General features: G+C 37.2%; 1 protein-coding gene and 1 long non-coding RNA gene across 5 annotated transcripts in view; one reads left to right on the forward strand and one right to left on the reverse strand.

Moving 5' to 3' along the window:
* LOC141570705 (uncharacterized) overlaps positions 1 to 27224 on the forward strand; it is a 99494-nt gene that overhangs the window by 3731 nt on the left and 68539 nt on the right. For both annotated transcript variants that reach the window (XR_012495135.1, XR_012495136.1), the window contains exon 2: positions 14871 to 14965. This is a non-coding gene — a long non-coding RNA (uncharacterized LOC141570705). The remainder of the gene's footprint in view (positions 1 to 14870; positions 14966 to 27224) is intronic.
* Positions 15495 to 27224, reverse strand: part of MAP3K1 (mitogen-activated protein kinase kinase kinase 1) — an 81702-nt gene continuing 69972 nt past the window's right edge. For all 3 annotated transcript variants that reach the window (XM_019743245.2, XM_019743253.2, XM_074328930.1), the window contains exons 17-20: positions 20797 to 20928; positions 19778 to 19920; positions 19068 to 19199; positions 15495 to 18125 (exon numbers count right to left, since the gene is read on the reverse strand). In XM_019743245.2, the coding sequence (XP_019598804.2) occupies positions 17976 to 18125; positions 19068 to 19199; positions 19778 to 19920; positions 20797 to 20928 (557 nt within the window). In that variant the 3' untranslated portion in view covers positions 15495 to 17975. The remainder of the gene's footprint in view (positions 18126 to 19067; positions 19200 to 19777; positions 19921 to 20796; positions 20929 to 27224) is intronic.

Raw genomic sequence — 27224 nt, forward strand, 5'->3', positions numbered from 1 at the left:
TTCATTTTGTTGATGGTTCCCTTCACTGTGCAGAAGTTTTTTTTGTTTGGTGTAGTCCCAGTTATTTATTTTTGCTTTAGTTGCCTTTGCTATTGGTGTCATATCCAAAAAATCATCACCAAGACTGATATCAAGGAGCTTTGATTGTGTTTTCTTCTAGGAGCTTTATGGTTTTCAGTTTTACATTCAAGTCTTTAATCCATTTTGAGTTTATTTTTATGTATGGTATAAGATAGTTGTCCAGTTTCATTCTTTTGCATGTAGCTGTCCAGTTTTTCCAACACTATTTATTGAAGAGACTGTTCTTTCTCCATAGTTTATTTTGTCATCTATCAATTGACCTATATGCGTGGGTTTATTTTTGGGCTCTCTATTTTGTTCCATTGATCTATATGTCTGTTTTTATGCCAGTATCATACTGTTCTGATTACTGTAGCTTTGTAATATAATTTGAAATTAGGGAGCATGATGGTGCTAACTTTGTTCTTTCTGAAGATTATTATATTGGCTATTTGAGGGTATTTTTTGGTTCCATACAAGCCATACAAATTTTTGGATTGCTTGTCCTATTTCTGTGAAAAATGTCATTGGAATTTTAATAGGGATTGCATTGAATCTGCAGATTGCTTTGGGTATAATTTTAATAATATTAATTCCTCCATTTCATGAACATGGAATATCTTTCCATTTATTTGTGTCTTCTTTGATTTCTTTCATTAATGTCTTACAGTTTTCAAGGTACAGGTCTTTCAACCTCCTTGGTTAAATTTATTTCTAGGCATTTTATTCTTTTTGATGCAATTGTAAATGGGATTTTAAAAAGAAATTCTCTTGCTGATAGTTTGTTATTAGTATATAGAAATATAACAGATTTTTGTATATTGATTTTGTATCCAGCAGCTTTACTGAATTTATTAGTTCTGACAGTTTTTTGGTGGAACCTTCAGGGCGTTCTACATATAATATCTATATAATATTATGCCATTTATAAATAGTGAGAGTTTTACTTCTTCCTTTTTACTTTGAATATCTTTTGTTTATTTTTCTTTCCCAATTGCTCTGGCTAGGACTTCCAGCACTATGTTGAATTTAAATTTATGGTATTCAATTACTTTTTAGTTATCTAAGTAATTAATGAAAACAACATTTTCCTTATAACAAATAGAAACATGGTAGATAAGGCTCAGCTCTCCTTTAACCATACCCTATAACCTGTGCTTCCACAATCCTGGTCCTTATTTGCTCTCCTCAGAAGTTATCAAGCTGATGTTTTCTGCCAGTCTTATTTCTATGTATTTACATAACTGTGTATGTTCCTATAGAAAAATCATAGAATTGTGTGTATGTGTTTTTTAAAATACTGTAAGTATCTGCAACTTCTTTTATTCATCCAAAAATATTTTTTGGAGTCTCCCCATATTAGCTTGTGTAACTCTACTTCATACTTTTATTTCTAAGGTTTTGCCTTCAAGTTTTATATTTATTGTAATTTTCTGGTAGGTATACTTTATGGAATTTATCAAGAATTTTTGTCTTAAAATTTTAGTGTAGTGAATTATAATGACAGATTGTCAAATGTTGCACCGTCCTTGGATTCCTGAGATAAGCCTACTCAGTTATGAGTAATACTTTGGCCATACTCTATAGTAGGTGTATGATTTTGTTGTCATCCCACATTTACCTTGAAGTGTGTTTTAATTTTCAGTCTCATGGCTTGTTTGTAGTTGACAGGCTTTGGTTTTAGGCTCATGCTGACTTCATAAAAAGAGTTGAGAAGTATTTCTTCTCTACTTTCTAAAAACAATATTTGCATAAGATTGGTGTTATTCCTTCCTTGAATGTTGATAGAATTCACCAGTGAAACGCTCTGTGCTTATCATTTTCTTTAATAATGAATTCAATTTCTTTTAAAGATATAGGGCTATTCAGAATTTCCTTTTCATCTTGCTTCAAGTTTGGTAAACTATATTTTTCATGGAATTTGTTCATTTCACCTAAGTTGTCACATTTGTTGGCATCAAGTTGTTCATAAATATAGTCTTACTGTCCTTTTAATGTCTGTATGATCTAAGTAATAATCCCACTTTCTTTCCTGATTTTGGTGATTTGTGTTGTTCTTTTTTCTTCATCATTGTAGCTAGAGTTCGTTGATCTTTTCAAAGAAACAGTTTTTGACTTTATTTTCTGTTGTATGTCTATTTTCTATTTTGTTGATTTCTCTTCTTTATTGTATATGTTCTACTTACTTTGGGTAAGTTTACTCTTCTTTTTCTAGCTTCTTAAAGTAGAACCTTACATCACTATTTTAGACATTTGTTTTTTCAGATTTAAGCATCTAAAATTATAAATTTCCTTCCAAGCATTAATTTACTTGAATTGCAGGAATTTTGATATGTTGTATTTTCATTATCATTTAGTATAAAATATTTTTAAAAATTTTCCTTGTGGTTTCTTTTTTTTATTCATGGTTTATTTTGGAGTGTGTTTTTAATTTCCAAATATTGGGGGTTTTCTTAGATATCTTATTGTAATTGGTTCTTAATTTAATTCTGTTGTGGTTAGAGAGCATGTTTGAGTTCAGTTCTTCTAAATTTATCGACTTGTTTTATGTCCCAGGATAGGTTCTATCTTGGTGAACATACCATGTGCAATTGAAAAGAGTGTATATTCTGTAGTTCTTAGGTTTAGTGTTCTGTAAATATCATAGGTCATGATGGTTGAGCGTGTCATATTCTTTAGATCATCTATATCTTTACATAAAATTTTAAATACAGATAAATGAGAAACAACGAATGGCAGACAGTTTTATAATACATCACATATAACAAGCAGAGGGTTAGCATTGGTAGACATGGAGATGTGCTACTGTCCAAAATTGCCCTCTTTGCTCTGATGTCTTACTTCAGCTCATTGTGGTTTTCAGTCTCTCCAAAACCCCACCCAATTGAGAATAAGATATGTGTGCTGTATTTTTCAATTTAAAGCCCATTTATGCTAAAATCACAAAAATGCCATGTAGGAAAGATAGTCTTTTTTTTACTATTCTATGTATCTACAAATAGATACATAGATGTCTACATATGTCCCTAGATGGATTGTAACTTACAGATTTCAACAAATAATTTGAGTTCCTACTATGTCCCAGGCTCTAGTGTAGGCGACAGATATTAAGTAAATACATGAATGATGTCAGAGGTGATTAGTGCTCTGAAGAAAATGAAGCAGGGTACTGAAAAGAGAGTGGGATGGATCACTTTTATGTGTGTCATCCGTTCCCTAATGGGACTTCACTCTCTAAGGGTCAGTTGGGGTGGGACTAGGGGTAGCAGCCTTGAATGGGGTGGTGACATGGATGACTGAGACCTCAATGACAAGAAGGCACCAAACTTGGGAAGATCCGTGGGGAGAATCTCTGGATAGAAAATCCAAAGGCACTGAGGCGGGAGGAGCTTGATGTGTTTAAGCAAGGAACAGAAGGGCAATGTGGCTAGAATGTGCTAGTAAGGGAGCAGGGCACGATGAAGCCAGGGAGGAGGCCAGCTCGTACCCTGCCTTGCCGTTCCGGCTGGGGAGTTGGGATTCTTAGTGTAATGGGAAGCCACTGGAGGGTTTTACGTAGGGGAGTAACATGATCTGATTCTTCTGTTTAAAAGATCACTTTGAATATTTGGTGGAGAATAGGAAGGTAGTCACCACACAAGGAAGGTTGATTAGGAGGCTAACACAGTAGTGCAGGTGAGAGATGATGTTAGCTTAGACGAGAGTGGTAGCTGTGGCAACGGAAAGGCTGGATGGGTTAGGATTATATTTTAGAGGAAATGATTGGACTTGCTGGTGGATTGGAAGTGGGAAGGTGAAGTTTTGTAATGCCTATGAGAAATGGCAAGTAACTAGTTGAATATTACATCTGGAGCTTTGAAGTAAAGCCATAGTTGGAGATAAAACTGGAGTTTCCGCCAGAGGACTAGATGAGATCACCTAGGAAGAAAAGGGAGACGGCAAAGAATGTACATTGAGCGGTGACCATGAGTTTTGCAAGATGTGGGCCCACGATGATGTGGTCAAAAGCAGTTTCAGTGAAAAGTCTGTGGGTTTGAGTGTGTTGAGGAGAAAATGTGAGTTGAGGAAGCAGAGACAAGTTTACATAACTCTTGCAGTAAGTTTTACTGAAAGGGAGGCAGAGAAATGGAGCCAAAGGCAGGGAGGAATTTGGTAAGATGAAAGGTCCTCTAGCATATTTACGAAGGTTGGAAAATTAAGTTCGCGAACTCATCCGAGAAAAAGTGCTACATACCTCATTGCTGAATATCACTAGTCACCTTTGAAATACTCCCCTTGGAGTACTAGCGCCTAGTCCACCCTTCAAAGCCACTTTGGAACTCTTTTTCTGGAATGGCCATCAGAGCTGTCATCGTATTACCCTTGGTGTCCTGAATGTCATCAAAATGTCTTCCTTTCAATATTTCCTTTATCTTCAGGTAAAGAAAGAGGTTATTGGGGGCCAGATCACATGAGTAGGGACAATGTTCCAATACAGTTATTTGTTTGCTGTCTAAAAACTCCCTCACAGACAGTGCCGTGTGAGCTGGTGCATTGTCGTGATGCAAGAGCCATGAATTGTTGGCGAAAAGTTCAGGTCGTCTAACTTTTTCATGCAACCTTTTCAGCACTTCCAAATAGTAAACTTGGTGAACTGTTTGTCCAGTTGGTACAAATTCATAAGGAATAATCCCTCTGATATCAAAAAAAGTTAGCAACATCATTGCAACAAGTTTACGAACTTAATTGCCAGACCTCGTACGTAACGATGAGAACGACCTTATAGAAAGGAAGAAATTGTATAAATGTATGGGTAATTTCCAGAGTAAAGTCCTTAAGGTGGAAGCTGATTCAGAGCACAAGTGGAGAGGCTGGTGGCCTCTGGCAGGAGCAGGGATGCATTTTCAGCTGCAGCAAGAGGGAAGGCAGAGTGTGGGCTCAGCAGGTGTCTTAGTGGATTTGTCCTGAGAAAGATGAGGGCTAAATCTGACGACTACTAGTTTCTCAGTGACCTATGAGGCAAGATCTTCAACTAAGAAGAGTTACGGAGGAATATTGTTGGAGGTTTTCAAATGAGAAGATAAGATGTAAAATAGCCCTGAATGGGAAAGCCAGTCTTGTAGGGAAATATAGGAGGGAGTTGCTGAACTGTCTATCTGCTCCTGGGTAAGCAAGGAGGGATCCTCTTCCTTCTCTCCACCTTCAGAGGAAAGGTTTTCTCTCTGGAAAAAGACTAAGTTTATGTTGACAAGCTAGCAGATATCCAGACATTTAATGAAATCCTGGCACTATGTATCCACTTAATATTTTTTTATGGGAAGAATCAGTAAATAACTTAGAGCTTTAACTCTGTCCAAGAAAGAAGTGTTTTTTCCAAACTATAAGCTGGAGGACAGGCTTACTTTGCATGAATCAGATAATGCATTTTTGGTCACTTTTTCTTGACTGGAATGTGTGTGTGTGTGTTGGGGATGGAGGTACGGGCAGTGGGAGGCAGAACTCTGATTTCAGTTTTTTGGTGAAGAGGATATTTAAAAATGGTGGGTGTTCTGGAGTCTATTTGAATAGCTTCATTGTCTAATGTGGGTAACATAATTGTCAAATATTTATTCACTAATTACAGTTTTAAAAGATTACACTGGAGATGGAAAAGCATAACTTAGAAAAATTAAATGTTGATTATCATAGATTTTCAGTGTGAGTTACTGGAGTTAAGGAGTGTGTCAAAGAGAAATAGGTAGAAGAGAGGTGGAAGGGAAGGGATAGCAATAAGCCAGCAGTTCTCAAAGTGTAGCTTGGGGACACTGGGGGGTCCCTAGGACCTTTTTAGAGATTTACAGGGTAAAAACTATTTTCATAATTTTATTAAGATGTTATTTGTCTTTATTTATTCCCATTCTCTTACAAGGGTACCGTGGAGTTTTCTGGGGTATTGCATTATGTATCAGACAGACTGAATACAAAAGTAGAGATGAGAGTTTAGCTGCTTTTTATTAAGCCTGAAATGAAATAGATTTACAAAAATATAAAAAATTTACATTTTATAAAAATTTACATTTTTCTCACTGGGGGGATTTAGATACTTTTCATAAAGATATATTATCCATATTAACATGTAAAAAGATTTTTAAGTTGTTATTTTAATGAATTAGTTAAGTAAATATTTGAAACTTTATCTGTTTTAATGTATAATACAGTAAATCTCAGTAGATGTAACTCACATAAAAGCTCCTTGGGGACTTTTGATGATTTTTAAAAGTTACTGTAATGGGGTCTGAAGAGAAAAATGTTTGACAATGGAGTGTTAGAACCACATATTGTGATGCAAAACTTTGGAAGGAAAGTATATGACAAAGCATTTAATCTGACGTGAAGTTAGTGCCAGTTCTATGAGTTACAGTAGTATATTGCATATTGATACAATTAGACACAAAGTATTTTGAAGTTATTTTGTGCTGCAAGACCTAAAATATTACATAAAAAGAAGAAATAAAAAAAAAGGTCTCTGCTAGTCTTTGTGTGAATTAGCAAAAGCTACTTCTTCCTCCAGCCCCTTTCCTGGAGGAAGATAATTGTAATAAATATGCAAAGCTATTAGGACTGTAATGTGAATAATGCCCAATAGAGCTGTGTAGTACACAGTTGATTGTGGTGGCTTTGAGTATCAGTTGGAAGATCCAGTGCCATTGGTTGTCAGCTGCTTCTCAGACCAAATTATGAGACCAAAATGTTCGAGAACCACTGACATGAGAAACGGTGCAGAGGTGGGATTGAACACAGTGGGTTCAGAGAATGTGATGTTCTGGCTAGAGCAAAAATTTGCATTAGGAATAGTAGGAACGAAAGTCTTGAGGCAGACTAAGGTCCGATCATTGGAGAATCTTGGGATTTGAGGTGGTAGGTGGTAGGTAGTCATTGATGGTTCTTAAGCAGAGCACTAGATGTAGAAATAGTTTGGGAAACTCAGAATAATAATAGTTGGCAGGATTAATGGGTGGGTGGTCACACAAGACCAAGGGCGTCTTGAATATAGGAGACCAGGAAAGAAGGTATTAATTATCTTGATACAGCCTCTTTCTCCTAGGTTGTGACTGTCAAAAAGGCGTGGGGGAATAGGAGTGTCCTGTTTGACAATAGCTAAACATCAAGTCTAGGTTTTAGATTGGAAAAATTGAATTCTCAGTGATTAGCTTGAATTTTTTCAATTTTCTAAGAGGAACACTGAGATAACTGCTTTATTCCTGAGTAAGGAGTGAGGGAAAGTCTGGTTTTCAGATATTTGGCAAGTTTACACACTATTAAAATCACCCTTTAGTTAAAGAAAAGTTTTACTCTGCTGCCCTCTTCTGGATCTTTTGTAAATGCCTAAGTAGTTCTTCCACTGGTGGTCACTTAGTGTAGGCTGAATTGCGAAATACAGAAACTCAGCAGAAAGGGGAAAAAAGAGTAAGAAAGAAAGAAAAAAAAGAAATCAAGGTAAAATACAAAAAGAAATTAAGCCAAATCAAAATATATACAAACTTAGAAATATTTTTTCAACACTATTTTGAAAAATTCTAACCTATAGAAAAATACAGTGAGCAACCATGTATCTTTTATGTAGGTTCACCAATTGTTAACATTTTGCAACATTTCCCCCCATATATATTTTTCCTTTTCCGTTTGAATGTAAATTCCAGACATCAGCTTCCCAAGAATGATATTTTTCTAATTCCAGTACCGTTATCACATCTTTTAAAGTGAACCTTAATTCAATATTGTGAATATATAGTCCATATTTAAATTTCTCTAATTTCAAAAATGCCTTTTTATAGCGTTGTGTTCTTTTGTTATTTGCTTTTTAAGTTGAATCTAAATTCACACATTGCATTTGATCTATTTTAGTCAAGTCTAATTTAATCTATGTCCTGCTTTTATTTCTTTTTTACGACACAAAACTTTTATAAAGAAACCATGCTTGTGTCTTGTACAACGTTTTTTTTGGTTTTCTTTTCTTTCTTTCTTTTTTTTTTACTTAGCAGAATGGTGGAAATGGATATGTTTTATTTTTTAAAATTTTATTATTAGGATTAAAAAAATTTTTTCCCATCCTTCACCCCTCTCCCCTTTGGCAACCATTAGATTGTTTTGTTTTAAAAAATTTTAGTAAGCTATAATTGGCATACAATATTATATTAGTTTTAGGTGTACAACATAGTGATTTGATATTTATATACCTTATGATGTGATCACCACACTAAGTCTAGTAACCATCTGTCACCGTGCAAAGTTATTACAATATTATTGACTATATTCCCTATGCTATATACTACATCTCATGGCTTATTTATTTAATAACTGGAAGTTTGTACCTCTTATTCCCCTTCAGCTTTTTCACCCATCCCGCCACCTGTCTCCCCTCTGGCAACCATCAGTTTGTTACATTTCTGTGAGTCTATCCTTGTTTTGTTTGCTTGTTTACATTTTTCAGTTCCACATATAAGTGAAATCATGTGGTATTTATCTTTCTCCGTCTGACTTATTTCACTTAACATAATACCATCTAGGTCCATCCATGTTGTTGCAAATGGCAAGATTTCATTCATTTTTATTGGTGAGTAATATTCCCTTATATTTATACCAGGTCTTCTTTATTCATTCTTCTACTGGACATTTAGGTTGCTTTCATATCTTGGCTATTATAAATACTGCTGTAATAAACAGGGGTGCATATATTTTTTCAAATTAGTGTTTTTATTTTCCTCGGATACTCAGGACTAAAATTGCTGGGTAGTATGGTAGTTCTATTTTTAATTTTTTGAGGAACCTCCATACTGTTTTCTATAGCAGCTGCACCAATTTACATTCCCACCAACAGTGCACAAGGGCTCCCTTTTCTCCACAGCCTCACCAACACTTGTTATTTGTTGACTTTTTGATAAAAGCCATTCTGACAAGTAGGTGGTATCTCATTGTGGTTTTGATTTGCATTTCCCTAATTGCTAGTGATGTTGAGCATCTTTTCATGTGTCTATTGGCCACCTGTATATCTTCTTTGGAGAAATGTCTATTCAGGTCCTCTGCCCTTTTTTAAGTTAACTTTATTGGGGTGAAATTGGTTAGTAAAACTATGTAGTTTTCAAGTATACAATTCTGTAATACATCATCTGTATATGGCATTGTGTGTTCACCACCCAGAGTGAGTTCTCCTTCTGCCCATATTTTAATAGGATTGTTTGGTTTTTATATGTTGAGTTGTAAGAGTTCCTTATATATTTTGGATATTAACCCTTTATCAGATATATCATTTGTGAATATCTTCACATTCAGTAGGTTGTCTTTTCATTTTGTTGCTGGTTTCTTTTGCTGTGCAGAAGCTTTTTAGTTTGATATAATCCCATTTGTTTATTTTTGCTTTTGTTACCCTTGCCTAAGGAGACATATCCAAAAAAATACTGCTAAGATCGATGTCAAAGAGTTTATGCCTATGTTTTCTTCTAGGAATTTTATGGTTTCAGGTCTTACATTTAAATCTTTAATCCATTTTCAGTTTATTTTTGTATATGGTGTAAGAGAGTGGTCTAGCTTCATTTTTTTTGCATGTATCTGTCCAGTTTTCCCACCACCATTTATTGAAGAGACTATCATTTCCCCAGTGAGTATTCTTTGCTCCCTTGTCAAATATTAGTTGACTGTATATGGAGGCTTTATTTCTGGGTTCTTGATTCTGTTCCATTGATCTATGTATCTACTTTTTTGCCACTACCATACCATTTTGGTTACTATAGCTTTATAGTATAGTTTGAAATAAAAAAGTGGGATGCCTCCAGCTTTTTCTTTCTCAGGATTGTTTTGGCTATTAGGGGTCTTTTGTTGTTCCGTACAAAGTTTAGGATTGTTTTTTCTACTTCTGTGAAAAACGTCACTTGGAATTTTGACAGAGATTGCATTGAATGTAAAAATGTCTTTGAGTAGTATGGACATTTTAACAATATTAATTCTTCTAGTCCATGAACACAAACTACCTTTCTATCTGTTTGTGTCTGCTTAAGTATTTTTCATCAAAGTTTGTTTTCATTGTACAAATCTTTCACCTCCTTAAATTTATTCCTAAGTATTCTTATTGTTTTTAATGCTGTTGTGAATGGGACTGTTTCATTTCTTTCTCAGTTATTTCATTATTAGTGTATAGAAATACAACTGATTTCTGTATGTTGATTTTGCTTCCTGCAACTTTATTGAGGTCAGTGATTAATTCTAACAGGTTTTTGGTCGTCTTTAGGAGTTTCTATACATAAGATCATATCGTCTGCAAAGACAGTTTTACTTCTTCCTTTCTGATTTGGATGCCTTTTATTTACTTTTTTTCTTGTCTAAGTGTTCTGGCTAGGACTTTCAGTACTATGTTGAGTAGGAGTGGTGTGAATGGCACCCTTCATTGTTCCTGATCTTAGAGGAAAAGCTTTCAACTATTCACTGTTCAGTATGATGTTAGCTGTGAGTTTGCCATACATGGCTTTTATTATGTTGAGGTATGTTCCCCCTCTACCCGAATTGTTGAGAGTTTTTGTCATGAAAGGATGTTATATTTTGTCACATGCTTTTCTGCATCTATTGAGATTTTTATCTTTCATTCTATTAATATCGTATATGACATTTATTGATTTTTTAAAAATTTTTATTGGGGGATATTGGGAAACTGTGTTTTTCCAGTACCTATCAGCTCCAAGTCAAGCCGTTGTTTTCACTCTAATTGTGGAGGGCACAGCTCACTGGCCCATGTGGGAATTGAACCGGCGACCTTGGTGTTATAAGCACTGTGCTCTAACCAACTGAGCCAACCGGCCGCCCAACATTTATTGATTTTCATATATTGAACCTTGTATCCCAGGAATAAATTCCACTTGATCATGGTGTATGATTCTTATAATATGCTGTTGAATTTAGTTCGTTAATATTTTGTTGAAATGTCTTCTATCTATAGTCATTAGATATATTGGCCCATAGTTTTTTTATAGTGTCCTTATGTGGCTTTGGTATCAGGGTAATACTGGCCTCAGAAAATGAGTTTGGGAGTGTTCCTTTCTCTTCAGTTTTTGGAAGAGTTTGAGAAGGATGACTATTAATTCTGTTTAAATGTTTGATAGAATTTGCGAGTGAAACCATCTAGTTCTGGCCTTTTTTCTTTCTTGGGAGTTTTTTGATTATTGATTCAATCGCCTTACTTGTTATTGGTCTGTTCAGATTTTCTTTCTTCATGATTCAGTTTTGGTGGGAACATCTTATTTGCTGTGATGCTAACATTACTCTTTCCTCATAATTTTTATTTATTTTTCAATTACAGTTGACATACAATATTACATTAGTTTCGGGTATACAACATAGTGATTAGACATTTACATAACTTATTAAATGATCACTCTGATTAGTACCCATCTGATACCATATAGAGTTATTACAACATTATTGATTGTATTCCCTATGCTTTACTTTACATCCCTGTGGCTGTTTTAATAACTGGTAATTTGTACTTTGTTGAAGTTCTGATTTCATCTCTTCTTCTCCTAAGGGCGTTGAGCATCCTTATAACCAGTGTTTTGAACTCTGTATCTGGTAGATTGCTGGTCTCCCTTTAGTCATTTTTCTGGAGTTTTGTCCTGTTCTTTCATTTGGTACATATTTGTCTTCTCATTTTGGTTGCCTCCCTATGTCTGTTTATACTTGTATATATTAGGTAGGGCTGCTGTGTCTCCCAGTCTTGGCAGAGTAGTCTTATGTAGTAAGTGCCCTGTGGGGCCCAGTGACACAGTCTCCCTGGTCACCTGAGCTGGATGTTCCTCATGTGCGGTGTGTGCCCTCCTGTAATACTTGGGCCTCAATTGCTGTTGGCACATCATTGGGTGGGCTTGTCCCTCAGGCTGCTGGCTGTGAGGGCCCGTTATGACTGCAGGGACTGACCCACGGGGCAGGAGCTGCTTTCGCGGGACTCTGGTGCCATCCAAGTCTGCCCTTCGGGTGTGTTGTGGGGTAGTTGGGTGGTGCTGTGACATGGTCTTAAGCTGGCCCCCTGGTGTGTTTGACTGGACTGTCTTGGGAGGGGCTCTGGTGCAGGTCAAGGTCAGCCGCGGCTTGTGACAGGCTTGGGGCAACCAGATGGGAGTTACAGTGCAAGTTGAGACCAGTTACTGTTTGTGCTGGGCCTGGGGCCGTGTAGCAAGAGCTACAAGGCATGCCAAGGCCAGCTGCTGCTTGTTTGGGGTTTGCAGATTTTTGAGAGTTTGGGAAAGTCCATACCATGAGCCAAGACAGGTTGCTTGCTGGAAGAGGTTCAGGCCAGGCGAGTGAATTGGATAGGGTTCAGTCTCAGGGAATCACCAGGGCAGTGTCAGCCAGGGTAATGGAGAGCACAGATGTGACGCCCACCTGCACCTGCCAGCTGCATGGGGTAGGGCTCAGCAAAGAACAGTGGCACCTGCCAGCACTTCCATCCTCGGAAGGCTGCCCCTCCCTGATCCCCTCCAGCCCTCGCCCTGAGGTTCATCAGTGCCGATCCTCCTCTTATGTCTCTGGCCCTTTTGGAGCTGCTGGCGCTGTGCTGGAGCCAGTGAGTGAGTTTGTGAGAGAGTTATGTGCTGGCCCTGTAAGAGCAGCCTGTCTACCAGTGCTTTGTCCCTCGGATACTCAATCCCCGTTTTCACAGCCAGATATTATGGAGATTCCCCCTCCTAGCACTGGTGCCCCGGGCTGGGAGCCCAGTGGGACTGGGACCCCTCACTCCTCAGGGGGACCTCCACAACAGAGATAACCCTTCTGCTTCTTACTCCCCACCCCGTGGGTGTGGGAACTGCCTGTTCTGCGTGTCCACTCCTCCTAGCAGTCTTGACGTGGTTTCTTCTTTATATCCTTTCGTTATAGGACTTGTTCAACTAATCTTCAGGGGGTTCTCCATGATGGTTGTTCTAGAATTTGTTGTAATTTTGATATGATCGTAGGAGGAAGGAAGCAGTTTACTTTCTCCGCTGTCTTGATCAGAAGTTGCCTGGACTCTCATTTTTATCTGAATACTGCAGTTGTCTTCTGACCTACTCTGCCTCTTGTCCTACCCCATTTGATTCTTTCTTCAAGATGCTGCTACGGTGATTTTTATGACAAATATGATCATGCCACTTGCTGTGAGCGATTTTTCAATATTGCACCACACCTCGTTTCTCCTCCTCACTGTTTCTCCTAGTTCCAGCCCTCATCCTCTGTACGTGTACGTAGCTGAGAAATTTCATTAAGCAAATTGACTTTCAAGGAAAATAGCACTCGTTGTCTCAAAAATAAACTCTTAATAGGAATTTCAGCAGTGCATGAAAAAAACCTTTGGATCATGAAGGCTTTGTTTCAGTAGCTTAGCCATTTTCTCTCTACAGGTCTGGCAAGGCTATGAACTGAAGGCCACGAGGCGTGGGCCCCAGGGACAGCAGCTTCACTACAAAGTGATGAGACTGTCTTTAAGTGGTGGATGGAGTTCTTTAGTCACAGATCCTGCAGGCAGAGTGTCTATTGTAAAATAAAACTTAAAGGTTAACTACCACTGTGGTGGCATATTTGAATGCTATGTATGCATAGTGTGCTACATGACAATTAGGCTTTAGTGGTAAGCATTTCACATTAGTGCATTTGGACATTGATTTTTCTCTTACAGAGGTTAGTTCTCTGGTATCTATAACCAGCATCTCTACTTTCCCCTCATCTTTTATATCTTAGAAGAAAAAAGTCCAGAATCCAGGTTCCCAAAGCTGAGACTCCCAATTTCTTTTGTTTTATAAGCCTGGACTCAGGTCAGAGCTCAAAATGCAGCCAGCCACAGGCCAAATCTAGTGTGTTTTCACCTATAGTTCCTAATAAAAATTTGTTTCCAATGTTTAATGGCACGTAAAATTTAGATTTTCAACTTCTTTTGAAAATTTAGAGGCTTTGGCAACATTGGACTTTTTTTTTCCTTCATTCCAGCATGGCAGCCATGGCTCCCCTTAGACATGAATTTGGCATGAACTCTCAGGTCTGCCACAAGCCCTACAAAGACTTGTAGCTCCACAGGCATTTCAGTCTGTGACCTTTGGGTCACTCATTGATTCATACAAACATATATTGTGCATCCAGTGTGCCTGGCACTGTTCTAGGCCATTTACATAGGTTCTCTCACTTCTTACAACTGTTCCTTTCATTTTATAGATGGATAAGTGGAGGTTCAGCAAGTCAAACAGTTACACGCTGGCAAGTGGCAGAGCCAGATTTGACCCAGGTTGTTTCAGGCTCTGTGGCCACCAAGTCCATCATCTTACCTACTTTAAAAGGCCCATCCTTTCCTCCCTTATGTCAATTCAACCAGTGATTTTTGCTTACAGCATATACAACCCCAAAACTGTCATGCCATAAAAGATGGTACTTTGCGTAAATTTCTGTTAGTCGTTATTTTCCCCAATAATGGCAGTATTGCATGCATTTTGTTTTATAATAGGTGAATTACTGTATCAGTTCACAAATGCATTCACTGGCATTTCCGTGAGCATGATACCCCAACATTTTTCTAGATTCTATCTAACCTGCAGAGTTGGTCAATTAATAAAGTTATTAATATTATGTAAATAGACTCAAGGAACAATAGTTTATTTTATTCCTCTCAAAAAGCTTTTCTCAAAGTTAATATTTTCCTAAAATTACAAAAGTGTATACTTTAGCAAAAATATTGAGCCTATTTAAAAACTGTATATTTTAAATCAAATTATACAGAAACTTTAAAACAAATGTAGAGACAGAAAATGGCTTCTGAACTCAGTTATTCAGTGACATTTTTTATTTTGCAGGGTTGGATCATCTAGTTTCAGGTTGGGTTTGATCATGTGAGAAACAACTACTGAGCAGAAATATGAAGGATGAAAGTGGAAAACACAACCACAAGGTACGATCTAAGACTAAAACTATGGGCAGGCCCAGTGAGTTCTCTGGTACAGCTAGAATTACAGCTTGATTGCAATTACATGTCCTCATGTATGAAATGGAGTATAGTCACTGTTCCAAAGTATGCCTGACAAATGGTAGCTGGTGAATAAATCCTCCTTCCCAATAGTTTAATGTAAGAGGACAGATTTTTTAAAATACCATATTATATAAAAAGAGTTATGTGAATAAAATCAATTATGTTTAACCTATACCGTCTGGGAGGAGTGGTAGCATTTACATGAAAGTATGTAACATAGAAGGTCAAAGAAGAACTAAGGAATGGTTCTAGATTGAATGAGACTGAAGAAATGTGACAACTGAGGGCAACACATCTCTAGGTTTGGATCCTTTTGTTATAAAAGTCATACCTGGGTAGCTGGCAAAACCTGAGTGAGGCCTTTGCTGAAGGGTATTTGAGAGTTCTTTGTGGTATTCTTACAACTTTTTTGTAAGAATGAAATTATTTCAAAAAAGTAAAAGTAACAACCTTTGTTCAAAAACTTTTATTTGCTATAAAGACAAAACACCAAAATAGGTACAAATACTATAAAATTGGTTCAATGGGGTAAAAATTTTAATTAAAATATCTTGATATATTTAAAATAACAAAGGATACACTTAAGCCAAATTTTCTTACCCAGAGATTTTTTTTTTGTAACATTTGCTTACACAGTAAGGTGCTAAGAGAAGTTAGCCCTTAAGCCCTGGAAGTCTTAGGAATCATAGTCACACAGCAAATATAATTTCATTGTGAAAGTGAACTTTGGTAGAAGAAAAATCTATAGGACACCTGAGGTAGTAGAAACTGGAATAAACAGCAGTAGACGTTATTTACAACTTGAGTACCAAATAACATTAAGAACACAAAAATAATTACACAATACAATTTTCAGTCCAGCTTTGATCCAAAGAAAATAAGAATATTACATCACATTTGCATTAAAAACAAAACAAAAAAACAAAACACCACAATTACCAGCAAGCTGAGGGAACTGCAAACAAACTCAAACAATGGATTTTGACATCTAGAGGCTGTCTGAGTTTGAAATGTGGTGGGCATGGTGATCTACAAAGTAATACTGATTAGCTGAGGTTCCTCAGTTTATACAGTTTACATTACTGTCAGACAGTTTTGATCTGACCAATGATCTTCCAGTACATAAAATGGCAAGAGTGCATCCTTTAAAGCTTGCACATGACAGACTTGGAAACAATCTTACTAGAACTGTGAAAATTCTAAGTAGTCAAAAAAGAGAGAGAAAATAAAAAAAGTCAAGTACAACACATTTAGAGCTACCAAACTTCACATTTCGGTACTATTTTTAACTCTTCAAATATTGCCAATCTTCCAAAACAAAGGAATGTAAAATTTCACTAAGAAACACATTCACATTAAAAAAAAACCAAAAAATAAAAACTGCCTTTTAAAAATTGTATGTAATATATCCCTGTAAACTTACCTTGTAACTTATTTTACTTCCAATTTGTGTTGTACATTAAAATGTACTCTCTCTATATATAGCTTATTTATTTTCTCCTGAGTCTTTGAGAATAACCAATTCTATTTCATTCTGCAACAATTCAACTGGCTTCTGAAGAGTTAAAACAACATCTCAAAAAGTTGTATTAAATACTTAATCAGTACTTGATTTAAAAGACTCACAAAAAAGGGATAAAAGAGCTGCCATGTTCCTTCAGGATTCCATGCATCGGAATTCAACTTAGGTGAAACCATTAATTAGGTAAGTGTGCAAACTCCAATGAATTAGTATGTAAATGAAATTCAATTTCACTTTTCTTCCTGAATACATTTTCCACGTTCAAATCAAATGTGTATTGTTTAAAAACACTATTACTCATTGGTAGTTGAGTAATTAATTTTTATCTATCAGCCAGGCCTACTGTAAAAAGATGATGCATAGTAGAAGGAAAATAGCAGTCACATGTTATCAGTGATGATGAATGACGGATTGTTACATACAGAGTAAGACTTAAATGGTGTGAAGTTTCCTACAAAAGAAACCAATACATTTTGAAAATTCAAATAAATTTCAAGGTAATCTTGATCTTGGTTGTGAGCTGCATCACAGAGAATAGTTGAGTTTCACTTAATTGATATTCAACCTGCACAAGACGAGCAGTGACTGACTCAATGAAGGTAGTATTAAATTCCAATTTTAAAAACAAACAAAATTCTGTATTTAAAAAAACTCTTGCAATAGCAAGATATTTAATAAGATCTAGTTCACACCTAGTTCTATTTTTTTTCTGGTTTGAAACGATCACCTTTCCCTGAATATTAAACAAAAATGAAGGTGAAATGAAAATATAGAACCATGATTTCCAAAAACGAAATGAATGGGCCAACAGTAAAATGCACAATGAACCACAATTGCCCAGGCATTTAAAAAAATAAAGGTCAACTGTGGGTCATAAAAAAGTTATCAACTTTAAAAAATATATTTATTTACTGCTATTCGTAGCACATTCTGACCTAAAAGAGGCAGATACTGATTTTTATAGCCAGTGACAAAAAAAAACAAAAAAACACCCAAAAAAACGGAATTGCTGAACCCTCTGCTTGTGATCAAGATGTGAAATGGAATAATAGAAACATTAAAATAGATCCTGAGCCCCTCAGCTGCTAATATTGCTGAAAAAGTGCTCCAAAAATAATAAAATTATGCTTCTGTTAATTAGTCATGCAAACTTCATTGCTTTCCTGTTCACCTAGGGCCAGTTCTTTGAAAGGCACGGTTTACAGTTTCTGCACAAACTGTGGACTTTTGCATACTAAGCTTAGGTACAGATCATGATTTGTCAATCACATACTTAGGTAAGGGTTCCCCACTGGTCTCGTTCATAGCTGCTCAGTGGCATGAAGGCCAGCAGATTATCAACGTGGTTCTCCACAAAAGTTTTTTCTCTTATTGAGCATCCTGTCTCCATTAGTTTATTTTTATAATTGGCTACCATGTAGTACGGAAGACTGGATGCTTCAGTAGCTCTCTCGATGGAGGTCTGTCCTGAGGTTGAAGTTCTAAACAACGAAGAGCCACATCTCGTAAACCAGGAGACAAATGTGAAGGGATCGATGGAGCAGTAGTTGCACTGGCAATCTGCAGGAGAGACAGACATCAGAGAGCTGAAGCTTCCCACAAGAGGAACTTGGGATCCAGAAATACCTGTGCATATATTTCATAACCTCTATATATGCATCTTGTACACAGAGGACTTGAAGCAGAAGTGAGTGGACTTTTTGTTAAAAGGAGTCTATGGAAAAACACCCACTGGATGGGAGGTTTCTTCTAAGAATCGTTCAAATTTTAGTATTTTAGTAATTGATCAAATACATCCTGACCATCCGAGCCACTTCACACAGAGGTAACTGTGCTAAGTGCTTTACTCAGGCCCAGAGCTAATTTCATCTTCATAATAATCCCATCATTTATTACATGTATTTTATAAACAAGAAAGCAGAGGGTAGACAGAAGAAGTAATTTTCCTAGTCACATGGCTATTAAAGGATGGAGCCAGGGTTTGGAACCAGGTCTGTAAGCCCAAAGCCCAAGCTTTTAACTAGCACATGTCTGACTCAAAAGTTGAAAATCTCAGTCATTGCACTATTCTCTGATGGAAATGAAAAGAACGGATTTGAGAGTTGTCAGAAAGGTTGAACAGACAGGATTTGTCAACCCACTTGGGTATGAATTTTTTAAACATAGAAAATAGTAAATTACAGTTTAAAAATTTTGTTGATCATATATAATACATGAAGAGCTTTAAGTATTTAAATTTGAAAGTATATGTATATATGTACATATTTCACCCAGGAGCAATGATCTATATTTGTTAATTCAGTGTTCACAGCGACTTTACAGAATATAAAGAATGAGAACTGACTGTATGTGCTGCAGTATCCACCACACCATATAGTTTTCTGGAGATGGATACATATATACTTATTTCAAGGAAGATATGCATTCATGTTGGTTAAGGAGAACCCATGAAAATTTGCCTCCTACCAATTTAGCAGAAATAAATTTTTATCTCATAATTACCTTAAATATCAGAGCAAGATGATTGGAGTGTTTTTCTGCATTCCAAGGTGGTTTAGCACAAGCCATTTCTATAATAGCACAGCCGACACTCCATACATCACAGCTCCTACCATACTGCTGACCTCGTAGTACCTGAAATAAAGCAGAGACTTAATCTGGAAATCTGACTCACTAAAAAAGAGAAAGTCATTTTGTAACTATGGGTTCTAGGTTTTTACTTCAGAGCAAAACAAAGGTAGAAACAGCAATTCTGTGGACTACTAGCTGTCTCATTTGTTTCAGTAATAAGCTTAATCTCCTAGGTGGCACAAAAATATTTTGGAGAATGGTGAGATTCTAAAGAAGAGTCAGATGAAATCATAGAATTTCAAAGCAGCCCACTGAGCTTAGTAAACTATGGGGCAAGAGGACAACCAACAATTACAACGCATGCACATGAAGGTTTTACTGCAAAACTATAAATTAGTTAATAATTCTTAAGTAGAAATAGCCTGTAAGCAACTCTATTAAAACCCATCTTTTAAAATTTTATTAATACAAAGATGGAAAAGAAGGAATTAAGGGTCTGAAATCAAGGATATCATTAAAACCTATTTTTAGGGCCAGGGACTTCTAATTGGTTAAGCACATACTGGATAACACTGCAAAATAATTTGGTCACACAGAACTCCAAAATATTTTCTTTCATCGTACTCAAAGCTGCTTCTCACCTCAGGTGCCATAAATGCAATTGTCCCCAATAACTGTCCCTGAAACTCTCCCGCACCAGTTCCTTTTGATGCCAATCTGGCTGCAGCTCCGAAATCTGCAATTCTCAGTCTCTGACCTGTGCTGTCAATTAGCAAATTGGCACCTGTCAACAAAAACAGCAAATGACCTCATATGTTACAAATAAAATGACAGATTAAAAACAGTAAAATAACTAACTACTAATGACATAGGATAACAAATGATAAAAGAAAGAAGTGGACCACATGTCAGAGGTTCAGACAAAGCTACTCTCTCTCCCAATTTATTTCATTATTGCTAAAAGCACACAGGTCTCTACAGTGTAAACTAAATAAAATTGAAAGCCTCAGAGAGAAAATCTGACAAAGTATCAAGGCATAAGGACATAAAGGCAGAGATTTAGTGAAACTTTAAATAAGTGCTGAAAATCTTTATAATGATTCCCAACAAAAATCTTTCTTCAAAGTTCGTATTTTAGTGTGGTTTACATTTTAAGACAAAGTTCTGCTGAAACACACTGACCTAGAGGAATTCAAACTACTGTAATTTCATAATTATAGCTTAATATAAAATACTACTTATATACACTATGTCAAATACTAGCTGAAGACAAAGTTGCACTTAACTGAACTGCAAAAGATTTTTCTTAAAAGGAGTTTATGATATCCCAATTAATCTAAATAAAACCGGGAACAGGAACTTTTGAGGAGACAGTGCAGTATGAGACCAACACAGGGAACTGGAGACCTGGATTCTACACTTATTTTGCCATCAACTGGTAGTAAGCAGGACTGTGGAAAAGTCTCAGCCCCTCTGAGGAAGTCAGATGATGTGACCCAGAAGGTTCCTTCACTTCTAATAATTCTAGCGATTTGAGTTACTCAGGAGGAACAATTCCATAACTGATTTCAAGTTAGAAACTATCAACAAAGGTCCAAGTTTTAAAATTACATTTGTTTTGTACTTATTGCTAGTAAATAATAATTAACAGAATTCCTACCTTTGACATCTCTGTGAATGATCTGGTTTTCGTGGAGGTACGAAAGGCCACGAAGTAATTGTTCAGTATAGTTAACAACTACTGATTCCTTGAAGGCTCCATATTTACTGAGCAAATGAGCTACAGATCCCCCTAAGGGACAAACAGTAATAATTATCATAAACTTAAGTCAGAATTAAAATTATTTATTACTCTTTGGTCATTTATATAAGGTTGCACTGTTAGGAGCTCACATTCACATTTGAAATATTCAATTTATACTCGCATCAGAAGTGAAACGGATTTAAAAACCAACACATTTCAATAATCAAAACCTATCAATTAGGGAGACATTTTCATGCTCATGAACTAGTTTTCTGGAAGGTCAGTATTTCAGAAAGCTTTGAAAGTTAACAATTTTGTATGGAACTATTTCTGAAATGTACAATTCACCTCTGTCTTTTTGACGAAGGGATACAAAATGCCTTTCTTACTGACTTAAGTAAACAGTGCTAACATGTTATTTAGCAGAAGGTAAAGAGAACGGGAGAAGCCAGAAGACCCAGAGTTAGGTTCATATCCCATTTACTAGCTCTGACCTAGGACAAGTCACAAACTCAATGAGCCTCATTTAAAAGTGTTTATACTTATCAACTTAAATGACAATCAATCCAGCTACAACTAACATCAGAGAATGTACTAAAGAACTGATCTGTAGAAGTAGAGGTCAGGATGGTGGAGTAGGTAGATCCAGAACTCACCTCCTCCCATGGGCACACCAGAACTGCAACTTAATATAGAGCAACCATTACTGTGAATGACCTTAAGACTAGCTAAATCTGATTCCTACACCCAAGGATATAAAGAAGATGACACATCGTAATGTAGAGGGGCAGAGACATGGTCTGGTTAGGACCCACACCCCCAATGTGGTGATTCACAAGTGGGAGGGATATCACAGTCATGAAGGTTGCCCTGAGGGGAACTGCACCAGGAGGATGAGCCCCCATATTATGGGAAACAGCCAGTTAACCTGAGGGTAAACCCCGTTCTTTGGCATGCCTGCAGCAATCATGGCCCAACTACAACAGGAGGGCACATTCGATTCACACAGGGGACACCCCTGCAGTACCTGGCTCTGGTGTCTAAGGGGGATTCTGCCACTGGGCCCCACAAGAGACCTTCTACATAAGACCACTCTTACAAGACTGGGAGATGTAGCTGATCTACCTAATACATAGAACCAAACAGAGGGAGATAGGCAAAATGAGGAGACAGAGAAATATCTTCCAAATGAAAGAACAAAACCCAGAAAGAGAACTAAATGAAACAGATAAGCATTGTACCAGATAAAGGAGTTCAAAGCAATTGTTATAAAGATGCTCAATGAACTTGGGAAAAGAAATGGATGAACCAATCAGAACTAAGGAATACAATAACTGAAATGAAAAATATGCTAAAGGGAATCAACAGCAGATTAGATGAATCAGTAATCTGGAATACAAGGTAATGTAAATCACCCAACCAGAACAGCAAAAGGAAAAAAAAAATTTTTTTTAATGAGGATAGTTTAAGGGACCTCTGGGACAACATCAAGCATACTGACAGGCATTCCAAAAGGAGAAGAGAAAGGGACAGAAAATCTATTTGAAGAAATAATGACTGACAACTTCCCTATCCTGATGAAGGAAACAGACATCTAAGTCCATGAAGTACAGGAAATACTAAGCAAGATGAACCCAAAGAGGCCCACACCAAGACATACCATAATTAAAATGCCAAAAGTTAAAGAAAAAGAGTGAATCTTAAAAGCAGAAAGAGAAAAACAGCTAGTTATGAATAAGGGAGCTCTCATCATGCTATTAGCTGATTTTTTTAGCAGAAACTTGGGAAGCCAGAGGGAATGGCACAATATATTAAAAGTGATGAAAAGGAAAAGGCTATACCTAAGAATACCCAGCAAGGTTATCATTCAGAATTGAAGGAGAGACATCAAGTTTCTCAAAACAAGCAAAAGCTAAAGAAGTTCACCACCTGAAAGGACTTCTTCAAGCAGAAAAGAAAAAGCCAAAACTGAAAATAAGAAAATATAGGAAACAAAAAAGCTTACTGGTGAAGGCAAATGTTTAATAAAGTAGTGGATCACCAATTACAAGGCTAGAATGAAGTTTAAAAGACAAAAGTAGTAAAATCATAGATATCTACAATAATTAAGATACACACACACGGAGACGTCATCAAAATGGCGGCTGAGGTGAGCCTCTGTAAAGCTCCCCTGGAATTTACAACTAATCGAACAACAATAACCACAAAGGACTCCCTGCACAGCAGACAAGCAAGATGAAGAGGCCCACCACTGAATTCACCTAAAGGTGGGCGAATCGCACGAGCGGGTGAGGAGGGAAGGGAGAAGTGTGGAGATGGAGCCGCGTAGGCTCAGGACACAGACCTAGCTCAGTGCTCCGAGCTCGCTGCTTCCCGGAACTACCGCAGCTGCGGGACAGGGAAGAACTCGGACTGCTGGGGCTCCGCTTATGGCCCACAGGGCTGAGGGGTCAGCATATAACACAGCTGAACCCAACACTCACGGCAGAGACCTCGGAGAAAAGACTGATGAGGGAAGAAGGCTGAAAACGGTGGTTTAAGCCCTCACTGCCGAGCAGAGAACGGAAGCCTTAGGCACTGAGACTAGCCGCCCCCTCTCTACCTTCCCAGAGCTCGGCCCGCCCCCACCTGCCCGGTGCTAGAAGCGGAACAGTAGCAGTGTCAGATCAAAAGAACAGAATATTTGCTGTTCTGAGAACTGTGGACCGCAGACACAGATTCGCAGCCCAACTAGTTCCGGCAAAGGGGAGGGAGCTGTGGAAGCAGGACCGGCTGTGGTGGTGGTCGCCGCCATTGCTCTGGGCCACTTCTCACAAGTCACCCCACCCTGGCCCCACCTATCTGGGTGGATCCCTGCAGGAGTAAACAAAACTGCTGAAACATACGGGCTCTGAATCTGGTGCAGGGAGAGCTTTGGAACTTCAAAAGCTCTCCGCATACCCACACAAACACTGTGCCCTGTGACCCAGGCGAAATATTAACAGAGTTCGAGAAGCCCGTCTCCCAGGGAATCCTCCCATTCTGTGAGAAGCTGGAATAGTGCAGAGAAAACATAGCACTACCGTGTGAGAGAGGGAAAAAGGCTGCAGTCGAAGAGAAAATAAAACATTCTACCAACAAGTACTGGAAAACAAAAGAAAGACCTCTTCCTATCAACCTGTTGCAGAAGCCACTCCTGTAGATATCTAGGAAGAGAAATAATAAATCAGTAATTGCCATGAATAACCAAGGCAACAAGACAGCTCAGAAAGAAAGTGAAAAGTCTCCAGAAAAGGAACTTAAAGACATGGAAATATGTGACTTAAATGACAGAGAATTCAAGATTGCAGTTCTGAAAAAACTCAACGAGACGCAAGAAAACACAGATAGACAGTTAAAGGAACTCAGAAACACAATCAATGAACAACATGAGCATTTTACGAAAGAAATGGAAATTTTAAAAAAGAACCAAATACAATTTCTGGAGATTAAGAACTCAATAGAAGAAATTAAGAATGAAATAACCAGCTTAGGTAGTAGAGTTGACCAGATGGAGGAAGGAATCAGTGACATCCAAGATAGAAACCTGGAAATTACACAGATGGAAGAAAGAGACTTGAGACTTAAAAGAAATGAAAGAACTCTACAAGAACTTTCTGACTCCATCAGAAAGAGCAATGTAAGAATAATGGGCATACCAGAAGGAGAAGAAAGAGAGAAGGGAACAGAGAATACATTCAAACAAATTGTTGATGAGAACTTCCCAAACTTGTGGACAGAACTGGATCCTCGAATCCAAGAAGCAAATAGAACACCTAATTACCTCAATCCCAACAGGCCTTCTCCAAGGCACACTGTATTGAAGCTGTCTAAAATCAACGACAAAGAAAGAATCCTCAAGGTAGCCAGGGAAAAGAAGACGGTAACCTACAAAGGAAAGCCCATTAGATTATCATCAGATTTTTCAGCAGAAACTCTACAAGCCAGGAGGGAGTGGAACCAAATATTCAAACTATTGAAAGAGAGAAATTATGAGCCAAGAATAATATATCCAGCAAAGATATCCTTTAGATATGAAGGAGGAATAAAGACCTTTCCAGACATACAGAAGCTGAGGGAATTTTCTAATACATGACCTGCACTACAAGAAATACTAAAGGAGGCTATTCGACCACCATCAACAGGGACAATTTGTGGCAACTGAAACATAAAAAGGGGGAGAGTAAAGGCCTGAACCGCAATATGGGAATGGAGAAAGTAAGCATGCTGAAGAAAATGGAATACTCTAAATACCAAACTTTCTTTTACATAAACTTAAGGGTAACCACTACAAAAAATCCAGAACTGAACCATATACTGAAATAAAAGAAGAAACAGAGGGAAACATCATAGCATACCACCACACAGAAATAATAGACAACAACAAAAAGTCAAAGAAACAATGGAGACACAGCCTTACCAGAACACTAAAGATAGAATGACAGGAAATCCTCACATATCAATAATTACCCTAAATGTAAATGGACTGAACTCACCAATAAAAAGGCACAGAGTAGCAGATTGGATCAAAAAACTAAACCCAACCATATGATGTCTCCAAGAGACACATCTCAGCTACAAGGTCAAGCATAGACTCGAAGTGAAAGGGTGGAAATTGACACTCCAAGCAAATGGTACCCAGAGAAAATCAGATGTAGCCATAATGATATCAGATGAAACAGACTTCCGGGTGAAAAAGATAACAAGAGACAAAGATGGACATTTCATAATGGTAAAGGGGACTATACAACAAGAAGACATAACAGTCATCAATATTTATGCCCCCAATCAGGGAGCACCAAATTATACCAAGGAACTACTAACAGAACTAAAGGGAGAAATTGACCAAAACACAATTATACTAGGGGACTTAAATACATCATTGACAGCTATGGATAGATCATCCAAACAGAAAATAAATAACGAAATCGCAGCCCTAAATGACACATTAGATGAAATGGACATAATTGACATTTATAGAGCACTTCATCCTAAAACATCAGACTATACATTCTTTTCTAGTGTATATGGAACATTCTCAAGGATAGACCATATATTGGGACATAAAATCAGCCTCAGCAAATTTAAGAAGATTGAAATCATACCAAGCATATTCTCTGATCACAAGGCTTTGAAATTGGATATCAACTGCAAAAAGAAAGCAGGAAAAAACACAAATACATGGAGATTAAACAACATACTTTTAAAGAACGACTGGGTCAAAGAAGAAATTAAAGGAGAGATCAAAAGATACATAGAAACAAATGACAATGAAAACACATCCTACCAAAATTTTTGGGATGCAGCGAAAGCAGTTTTAAGAGGTAAATTTATATCATTACAGGCCTATCTCAAGAAACACGAAAAATCCCAAATAAATAACCTCATGTTACACCTTCAAGAACTAGAAAAAGAAGAACAAGTGAAACCCAAGGTCAGCAGAAGAAAGGAAATAACAAAAGTCAGAACAGAACTAAATGAACTAGAGAACAAAAAAACAATAGAAAAAATTAATGTGACAAAGAGCTGGTTCTTTGAAAAGATTAACAAAATTGACAAACCTTTGGCTAGACTCACTAAGATAAAAAGAGAGAAGACACTGATTAACAAAATCAGAAATGAAAAAGGGGAAGTTATCACGGACACCACAGAAATACAAAGGATCATCCAAGAATACTATGAAGGACTATATGCCACCAAATTCAATAACCTAGAAGAAATGGACAAGTTCTTAGAAACATATAGCCTTCCAAGGCTGAACCATGAAGAACTGGAAAATCTAAACAGACCGATCACCAGTATGAATCAGTCATCCAAAACCTTCCCAAAAGCAAAAGTCCGGGACCAGATGGCTTCACTAGTGAATTCTACCAAACCTTCAAAGAGGATCTAATACCAATCCTGCTCAAACTCTTCCAAAAAATTGAAGAGACAGTACTCCCTAACTCATTTTATGAGGCCAACATTACCCTGATACCAAAACCTGGTAAGGACAACACAAAAAAAGAAAACTACAGACCAATATCTCTGATGAATACAGATGCAAAAATCCTAAACAAAATTCTAGCAAATCGAATACAACAATGCATTAAAAAGATTATTCATCACGACCAAGTGGGGTTCATCCCCGGGGCACAAGGATGGTTCAACATCTGCAAATCCATCAATGTGATACATCACATAAACAAAATAAAGGACAAAAATCATATGATTATATCAATTGATGCAGAAAAAGCATTTGACAAGATACAACATCCATTTATGATTAAAACACTTAATAAAATAGGTATAGAAGGAAAATACCTTAACATAATAAAGGCCATATA

The sequence above is a fragment of the Rhinolophus sinicus genome, linkage group LG03 (assembly GCF_036562045.2).
Source record: "Rhinolophus sinicus isolate RSC01 linkage group LG03, ASM3656204v1, whole genome shotgun sequence".
Taxonomy (NCBI): Eukaryota; Metazoa; Chordata; class Mammalia; order Chiroptera; family Rhinolophidae; genus Rhinolophus; species Rhinolophus sinicus.